The following is a 10,062-nucleotide window of genomic DNA, read 5'->3' on the forward strand; positions in this document are numbered from 1 at the left end:
GTCCCAACTACATAAAATTCCTGACGGGGACTTCGAGACCACATAAAATTCCAGTAGACCGAAAATCCACGTATTCCATATCGATCTTACTTCTACCTCGATACTCTGTTTCTATGCTAATTTTATTTTGTATAAATAAATAGATTTGTTTCTAAATATCTTAGTTTAAAGACTCAATTATATACTTATAATTCGATGTAAATATACTTTTAAAAAGGTCTGGAGTTTTTGATATAACTTTATATATGTGACGGAACTTGTTCAAATATATATCGTATATTGGCTTTAAAGATATCGAAGCGTCAATATGTATTAGCTGTCATGGGAGAGCAACTACGGAATTTCAAATTAAAATTCAAATATTTTTAATCAAAATAGGATTCAAAATCACTTATTGAACGTAAAAAAAGACCCAAAACCCATTCAAAAAAGACTGCCTCAGACCATTGTAACATAGTAAAAACAAAAGTTTAATTTAAAAATATTTATTTGTAGTAACAATAACGTACTTAAAACTATTTGTAAAAAAGTATTTTAGTATATTTACGAAGGTACTATTTTTTCATAATGATATTTATATTTATAAATAAAAACTAGTTTTGTATTGAATATAAAATAAGACGAGAGTGCGGTCGCACATATTCTAGAATTATTAGTGCTAGAATGGGCGAGACCATAAGCTCGTCACACTCATGAAAAAAATTATTAAGAGTAATTATTAATAGACTACTTAGTAAATTGCGCCTGACTCACGGACCTTTCGGCGGTTGCGCTTAATTACCAAAAGAGTCACACAGCGATGATGAATCCACACTTTTTTTTATTTATAGGGGATGTTTTTTCAATAAATTAAGTACCTAATTAATTATATAATTAGAACTCCTTAAATATCGTTAGTGTATCACAAATCAAATAATTTCATATATAACAGCTAGGTTTACCTTTAATAAGTTTATAATAAAAAAAAGTGTGGGTGTACTTATGTATGCACGCAAGAAGTTATACTTCTTTAGCCTAACGAAGCAAAAATCATTAAAATGATTCGTGCTATTTAGTCCGGTCAATTTAGACCAAAAAATGAGAGTGAAGTTACATAAAGTCCCAACAAGCTGAAAATCCGTGAAATTGTTCCAAACATAATTATAAACAATATTTAAAAGTTCCCCATCATTCCCGTGTATGGAAAAAAAATTATTCAAGGTCAAAGGTAAAAAAACTGAGATTTTCGCGAATTTCACCAAAACGGTAAGTTTTATCATAAAAGTACCTCAGGCAAATATTGTAGATCATAAAATTATCTATAGAAAATGTACCCATACTTTTTTTCTTACGAGCCACCGTTTCTGAGATATAACGATTCAAAAACTTATAAAAAACGCGCTAACTACTACCTCATAGGTGGCGTGGAAACGTGTGCATATTATGACGATAACAACTTTTATAACTTTTGGAATCGTTATATCTCAGAAACGGTGGCTCGTAAGAAAAAATGTATTGATACAATTTTTATAGATAATTTTATGATCTACAATTTTTGTATGAGGTACTTTTATGATAAATCTTACCGTTTTGTAGAAATTCGCGAAAATCTTATTTTTTTGACCTTTGACCTTGAATAAAAAAATCCATACACGAGAATGATGGGGAACTTTTAAAGATTATTTATAATTATGTTTTGAACAATTTCACTGATTTTCAGCTTGTTGGGACTTTATGTAACTTCGAATGTCTAAATTGACCGGACTAATTCTACGTTGGCTAAGATGGCTTTGACAATTAATTATTAAATGATGAATACGGCTGTATGGGCTTGAACCCATTGCATTAGGACAGCCTAATAATGGACGAAGAAACCAAAAAAAAAATAACGAATGAAACACGTCAGAAAAATTTAGGAATGGACTTCAACCTGTTTCTTTTGTGTTACAGTGATACTTTAATTGTGGATCTAATTCACCTATATTATATTCCATTCGAGGTGAGTACAAGATCATAAATAGAAGCAGACTCTTAAGCTATATTAATAAACATGTTCCACAGTAATGCAGCTAAGAGAACTGGAGATACAAGAAGTGTGAAGGCACCTCCAGTCTGACAGTTCTCCTTCTGGTGACCCACAGCTCTCCACGCGACTCCGTTTAAATCTGGAACCGAACTTATCGCAGCGTTCAGGAGTCGGCTTTGAGTTTCAGTTAATTGGGTCGATCTTGCTAACTGCCATGCATACACTGTGAATAAAATTTATTGCGTTATTTAATGAGAGAAAAACATGCAACATTTTATAAATGTGTCGAATATTGATGTCCATATAATTAATTAGTATATCTCAAAGAAAAAGTCTAAGCAGAAATTCTTGAAAAGAAACCTTGAGACTTCTAGTCAAATCAAATCAAAATTTGATTTAGGACACTTATGAATATCAAAAGCATAGAATAATAAAGCTCAGAACGATAGTTTCATTCATAGTTCCTGTCAATATAAAAGTAACATTATAATTAATGTGTGCGTGAGCGTCACGTACTTACATTCGCCAACACGCACACACACAGCCAAATAATGTTGCAAGTGAATAGACATTTCCCTAAATCAGTAAATTGTAAGAAGTACTAATATATACTATAAATATATGTAATAAGAAAGAAGAAATAAAATATAAATTAAGAATTTAGTAAAAACAGTTCTATAGAATCGTTTTTTTTAAACTCGATAAAACGAAAAAGCGAGACTATACAGGCGCTATTCACAGCTATATCCGAGGTTTTCTAGGGTGCAGAGAACGAATTTGGGATCATTTTGAAGTCCAAGATGGCCGCCGTGCAAAATTATGATTTCAACAATATGGATATCGTATCCGAGGTTCTCGAGGGTGCAGAGAACGAATTTGGGATCTTTTTTGAAATCCAAGATGGCCGCCGTGCAAAATTATGATTTCAACAATATGGATATCGTATCCGAGGTCTCAAGGGTGGAGAGAACGAATTTGTGATCATTTTTTCAATCCAAGATGGCTGCGGTGAAAAATTATTTTGGGGCATACGTATGCGTGGTCGTTATAATGATAACCCTAATGCCAAACAACTTATAGGCATCTTTCGGAAATTGTTGTGCCACGTGGAACTAAAATCGTTGAAAGTGTAAATTTGCGCGGCGGCCATCTTGGATTTCATTAATGATGCCAAATTCGTTCTTGGGCCTACTCACGTTCTAAGGTCGAATTCTAAGGTCAAATGTATATTTGACTATTTACCACCATAAAAAGCAAAAGGTTACACGAGTAAGTTAAAAATGTAGGTGAATCAATTTAAATAAAACTGTTATTGAGTACAGTAGATCACTCAAACACACACTGTCAATAAATATAGATATAATGCGAACATTTTATCAACATTATGAAAATATAATTATATTACTATGGGCATATTATTACTTTAAATTGAACAATATGAAGTAGAATTCTCGATGACAGCATCAGTCAGCCATTATTACAGCATTAAAGTAGTTTTAGTATTTATTACAAGAATTGACTAAAATAAATTTTCCAAATCCCTGCGCGATAATACAGGGACATTCAGCCATGTTTGTGACGTCAGCTCCAGTAATACACAATGCAAAACAAACAGACGACTGGCCGCTAATGTTACATACATACATATTATTTGCGATATACAAGGCTTTCAGTTGCTTACGAAATTAAATGTGCTCACCCATGACCTGACTGTAACTTTATGATTTAATTGTATAACCTTGAGTCTTTCTTACCATTTTTGTGTGTCATATTTGCTTGGATACAACTGTAGAGTAATGCGTAGCCACTGTAGTCCGTAGCTACGTATACTGTATTTAAAGCGATTTCTGAAAATAAATGTTGAATATTTTTAACTGTTGTGGTAAAATTAACGGTGTTTCTAACCTTGGAAGTAAAATAAGTCTCCTTTAAAAAAAAGGTGTATTATAATGGAACAGATTCTATTTATTTAAAAGTTATATCAGGATTTTTTTAAGGCGTCTTATTAGTTTTTAACAGTATTTTGTTCATAAGGTTATCTGTCTGTTTGTTAAAACTTTCTTTTATAAATATAACTAGCTAACCCAGCAAACGTTGTATTGCCGATATTAAAATCGCGATACAAAAGTAACTGTTGATCGTAGATGGGTGAAAATTTGAAGTTGTATGTATTTTTTAATGCTGACTCATAATCAAACTCAAAATTAAAAAAAAAATAAAAAAAGGAGCGTGGACCACCCTTAACATTAAGGGGGATGAAAAATAGATGTTGTCCGATTCTCAGACTCGAAATTTCATGAGAATCGGTGGAGCCGTTTCGGACGAGTTCAAAGTTTAACACCATGACACGAGAATTTTATATATTAGATTTATTGTATTATGTTTTAGAATGAAAACTCCTTCATGATGTACTCATAATTAAAACTGATAGTAGATTTCTTATAATAAAATATTTATTATGTTTAAAATTGGTAATCTGATGACTTGAGAAGAATCTTTTGCTTGTCCTTCTTATCGCTTGTTGCAGAAAGCATCCTTTAAGTTTTTGTGTAAAAGTGTGTCAGTATTATTACTATAAATGTTTCATTGAATATAAAACCGTCACTTTCTTTTTCATTTTGACAGTCAAAGATAGCATGTGATAATGAAACATTAACTTTACGGATACTTTCTGCAACTAGCGATTTTTTTTATGAAAATAAGGGACGAGACGAGGAGGACGTTCAGCTGATGGTTAAAGTCTTACATTTTTATATGTGTATAAATGTCGTGTATAAAAGCCTGAATTATAGATACGAAATATATACGACACCAACAATTTTTGTATTTTCTTCTTATATATTATCTTGAGCAATTATAAAAACTAGGGCTCCAAAATTTTTAATGCAAACTAAATGTGAAAACTCAATATTATCTAAATTACAATAAGATTATTTCCATATTAACAAGTCTATCTTTGTGCACTTTTTCATTTAAAGTATTACTTTATCAGTAAATAGACACACTAACAGCACTTCAAGAGATAAATATAACAGAATGTCATAAGCTATTGAAGCAGTAAACACATATTGATGACGAGGTAATACTTCGTTCCATTAGGAATTTATCTTTCGTAATAATACAAATATGAATGATAATACAGTTATCATTATCAACTATGAGTTGTTTGAACAAGATAAGTTCAATGGTCAGTCATGGAACTTACGTAACTGTTGGTACCATTTAGTCTTATACATTTCGGTTTGCATGTAATCATGTGCTTAAGTAATAAAGCATTATTAATCGCAGAACACAGAACAAACCAGACGGACTGTTCGATTACATTTCTACAAAATAATGTTCCAAGTTCCTTCTGTAAAAACCAACCTTTTCAGTGGGAGTTCAGGCACCTCTCGCTCGAATTCTTCGCGAGTACAATAAGTTAAACAAGAATTCAGAACTTGATATATTCGGTAGTGGGCGCTGGTTAGTTTTAAAGAAAGTGTTGTTAAACCCTTAGCTGGTACTCAATCTGCATTTGTTAAATAAGTATTTTTTCTTTTTTTTTTTTGGTCTCCATTATTTTAATTATTAAGTTAAATTTATAATTTGTTCATTCATTTCTTATTTTGTCTTTATTGTAGCTATAGTATTATTTTTATTTTTCAGAAGTAATTAGGGAGTATTTTTTGTAATTTTTATGTTCACCATAATTGTCCTATACTTTAGAACTACCAATTGTAACATAAGACTAAGAAAATTGTGTTGATGTGGTGTGCTTTAATAAATAAATAAAAATTCCTGCCCGGTCAGTGTTACCAACGCTCCATACATACAGCTCTTAGGGATTATTTAATAAATTCAAAATTTTAATAAAATTAATTGGATATAATATACTACTTACATATCACACGTGGTCCTGATTTCTTCATATGTCCAGTAGCATTTATACAAGTGTGAACGATTAAATACAAACTATTTAAGACAAGACTATTTAACGAACTATGCAGTTTCGACGTTGTTTTCACTGCATTGTAAGTTATTAGTTTGTATTTTTTTTGGGAGAGGAGAACGAAAAAGCGTACGAGCTACTTGATATGAAGTGATCACCGCAGGAGCGTTGCTATCCTTTAAGAAAGCTATTAATAGGTATAGGTTATAGGTTTGCATATATGTTTGTGCGTTGGAGAAAGTAATAGGAAACTGCACTATTGAGGAACAACAGACACCCAGATGGTGAGAATAATATTCTGTTGTAAGGCGTATCGTGCGAAGGTGGTATTTGGCGGCAGAAGCTATGTAAAAGAGCTCTTTGGAACACTTCCCCTGGTATAAATTTAAATAAATGAAGAAGATACCAAACGACCCATATAGCCGAATGGTTTGTGACCCTGACTACTAAGCTAGAGTTCCCGGGTTCGAATCCCGGTAGGTGCAATCATTTATATGATGAATATGAATGTTTGTTTCCGAGTCATGGGTGTTTATATGTATTTATGTAGGTTTCAGTAATTGTATTGTATTAAATATATCTTTTACCCATAGTACAGGGTTTGCCTAGTTTGGGGCAAGATAATTTGTGTAAAAGTGTGTCTATATTATTATTATTATTACTATCTAGTGGTTCACAGACACAGGGTTTGCTAAGCTACAGAACTTTATAATTGGACTCACCAGGATATTGATAAGAATAAACTCCATTTGGAAGTGCGGTGAACGTGGCGTTTTTCCAGATAGCAGTCTTGTTGAATACTTGTCTGGTGTCAGCGGCGCCTCTCGCGAAAACATTGTTGGTTATGATAATGGTGTTGGTGGTGGTGACACAGTCCCCAATATCTAAGGTATTGTTTATTCTGGATAATTGATACCATGCTCCAGAAAGCTAAAGGAAGATTAATGATGATATTAATAATAATAAAATTTATTCCAAAAAGTTACAGAGTTTCATAGCTTCATTAAAATTTTAAATAATAATTAAGAAAAAATAATTTGCAATATAATGGCCATTTACGGGCCAGCCCACCAGAGATGGTGTTACAATTGTACAACAATATAATATACGAGACGAGCAGAACGTTCAGCTAATGGTAATTGATACACCCTGCCCATTCCAATGCAGTGCCGCTCAAGATTATTGAAAAACCCAAAAATTCTGAGCGGCACTACAACTGCGCTCGTCACCTTGAGACAAAAGATCTCTCACGTGTTCTGTTCCTCCTTCGCGTTTCTGAAAACACCCCTGAAGCTCTGCAACCACGAGGCAACCCAACCAATATCCGGAATGCATTATTAAATTGCACTTTGAGACCGTTATACGTTTTTCCCACATAATGAGCGTGTAACATGACAAACAAAAAGCTTCAAACAATGTGCGTGTGTGCTTTAATAAGTATTGATTCATTTATGAGTCATAATTTGTCGTCCACAACAAACCTATACAGATATAGCAATATAACTAGTAAAACTAATATGCAAATATTGGGGTTGAGTAGGTTATCAACTGTAAAGTAGATCCTGTAGATGAAGTCACAATCTGAGAATTGAACAAAGAATACAAGATTTTATAACGATACGTCACCCGAACGGTTAGCTCAGTTGGTTAGAGCACCGCTACGGAACGCCGGAGGTCGTGGATTCGAGTCCCGTATTGTTCATAAAATTTTGTTTTTCAAATTTTATTTGTGTATTAATCCTAGAAGTGAGGGTGATCACTTTAAAACATAACAAATTGTTTAGATATAGCAAGATTCGACTAAATCATATGACAGGCAGCCTGGCTAAACTGATTCCTGCTGCCAAATTCCTCCGTCGACTCGTCACAAATTTGGATATCATCCCCATTCTCGGGATGTCTGGCGTAACTCTACAGTGCTGTTTTCAAGGAACTTTCTTAGGTACAATTAAACTGTGGAATGAGCTTCATTGTGCAGTGTTTCCAGTTCGATACGACATTGGTACCATTAAATCATACATCTTTCTAAAAGTAAAAAAAGTGTGCGGCAGTGACCCACACGCACTTTGATCTCCTATTCCATAAAAATATGTAATAAATAAGGAAGACCTTCGGGTGACAGGCAATAAAGCGCGAACAGTTTTCTAAAAGGCTGGCAACACTCCTGTGATTCCTCTGGTGTTGTAGACCAATGTATTAACAGTAGACAAGTGGATGGATACATAAAATTGGATAGTTCATATAGTATAAGAAATTTCATGTAGGAAAATTTTCGAATTTCTCAGATAATACATATGGATAGGACATAAACACTGTATTTTTTTTAGTTTTACTTAAATTTATTCATATTTTTATTTCACGCAGAAATAACAACTAACATTAAGATTTAAATAAGTAAGTAACAATATTATTATTTTTACATATTCACCTTTCCATTAAACATCACGAGTAATGCAATCAAGTCTGAAGTGCAGCACTTCATATATCTAAATGAACGCATTTCACAATCAACGCTTATTGCTGATAAGATTCACAAGAAATTCAATCTAATGACTCTGATAGTACTGCATGTCAACTGTAATATTGTAATTTTAGAATATTGGTTAGGTTTTGTAATGTGGGAGGCTTTTTTACACAGGATGCCGGTCAAGCAGTAATGTGCGAGCATTATTGTGTTCGGTTTGAATAGCGCAATGGCTGGTGAAATTTCTAGGCTGATGAGACTTTCACACCTTATGTCTCTAGTTGACCAGTGTAATGGCGATGCCGCTCAGAATCCTGAGCTGCACTGCAATGCGATGATCTCGGCTGAAATCACGGGTCACGTGATGTTAAGTGATCACCGCGGCCCACAATATTCTCTTGCGACACTAGAGGAATAACTGGAGCGTTGACGGCCTTTAAGGAAGGTGTACGTGTTTTTTATGGGTACCTTACCCATGTCGTATCGTCCCGAAAATACCAAACAAGTAACCTAATTCCACAGCTTTGTTGTACATGGAAGAAAGTTCTTTGAAAACAGCACTGTGGAAGAGCCCCACACATCCAGATGGTGGGGATGATATCCCTACATCGGGACCCGTATTTCTGGCGTGTTGAATGTGGAATTGAGCAGCAGGCGAAACAGCTCTTCGGAACACTCCCCGTGATAATTGCGGTTGAAGACTCACATTGAAGCGACGTCTCAACGCATCTCCAAGTGATCCAGCCATTCGCAAAGCATTGGTTTCGCAAAAACTCGAGCTGCTCTACGTTGTACACGGTCAAATGTTTCTGCTGATATTGGGGTACTCCAGACCAGAGATGACAGAAATACTCCATATGTGGCCGGACCTGCCTTTTGTAGAGCGCTAGAATTTGGGCCGGCTTGAAGTACCGTGCTCTATTTATAACGCCCAGCATCTTCGAAGCCAATTTGGCTTTGGTATCCAGATGACCATTCAATTGGCAATTGCTCGAGATTATAAGACCCGGTATTCCGATACTAGGCGAGGCTTTAAGGGAAAAGTTTTTAAAGAGGTGGTACGTGATCAAGACAGAAATTACTATATTTAAATTAGTTATAATGGGCACTCACCAATTCTTCATTGACAATTCTTATTGCATTTATGCCGCTGGAGGTCAAATCACAGACTCCAGGAACAGTGATTTGTCCATGAGCTGTAACTACAAATATCGCAAATACTACAAACGCGTACATACTGATTGATTGTTTCAGATTAAACCCATGTTGACCAGGTGATGAGTCGCTTTAAGTACTAATACTTATCTGTTCTGATAGCAGTCGATAAGAGGTGAGGGTGAGTAATTTCAAAATTCTTGCACAATTATATTTCTAGGAGAGAGTATTATTTGCGGAAATATCAAAACTTTAAGATAAGATCTAAGTTTTTCTGATATAAATTTTATTTTAATGTTGATTTTACTATATCATTATAAAATTCCCTTTAAGATGCTTCGAAGCTATTCAATGCAACCAATCTTCATTATTATTTAATTAAAAATGGCAAATTAACAATCAAGTACAAGAGTTGATAAATCTGACCGTACGGCTTGACTGTTTGTGTATAAATGTGGGGTCTTTCTACAACTTTTACCCCATATATCAATGGGAGTGTTCGATAGG

The 10,062-nt window shown here is 34.1% G+C and overlaps 1 protein-coding gene across 1 annotated transcript; it reads right to left on the reverse strand.

Moving 5' to 3' along the window:
• Positions 1 to 469: 469 nt before the first annotated feature.
• On the reverse strand, positions 470 to 9,660 carry LOC126969514 (crustacyanin-A1 subunit-like). The gene is made up of 4 exons (XM_050814983.1): positions 9,514 to 9,660; positions 6,659 to 6,866; positions 3,760 to 3,852; positions 470 to 2,228 (listed from the first exon to the last, which is right to left on the reverse strand). The coding sequence occupies exons 1-4, from the start codon at positions 9,634 to 9,636 to the stop codon at positions 2,011 to 2,013; spliced, it is 642 nt and encodes a 213-aa protein (XP_050670940.1). The 5' UTR covers positions 9,637 to 9,660; the 3' UTR covers positions 470 to 2,010.
• Positions 9,661 to 10,062: the final 402 nt, after the last annotated feature.

The sequence above is a fragment of the Leptidea sinapis genome, chromosome 18, assembly GCF_905404315.1.
Source record: "Leptidea sinapis chromosome 18, ilLepSina1.1, whole genome shotgun sequence".
Classification (NCBI taxonomy): Eukaryota; Metazoa; Arthropoda; class Insecta; order Lepidoptera; family Pieridae; genus Leptidea; species Leptidea sinapis.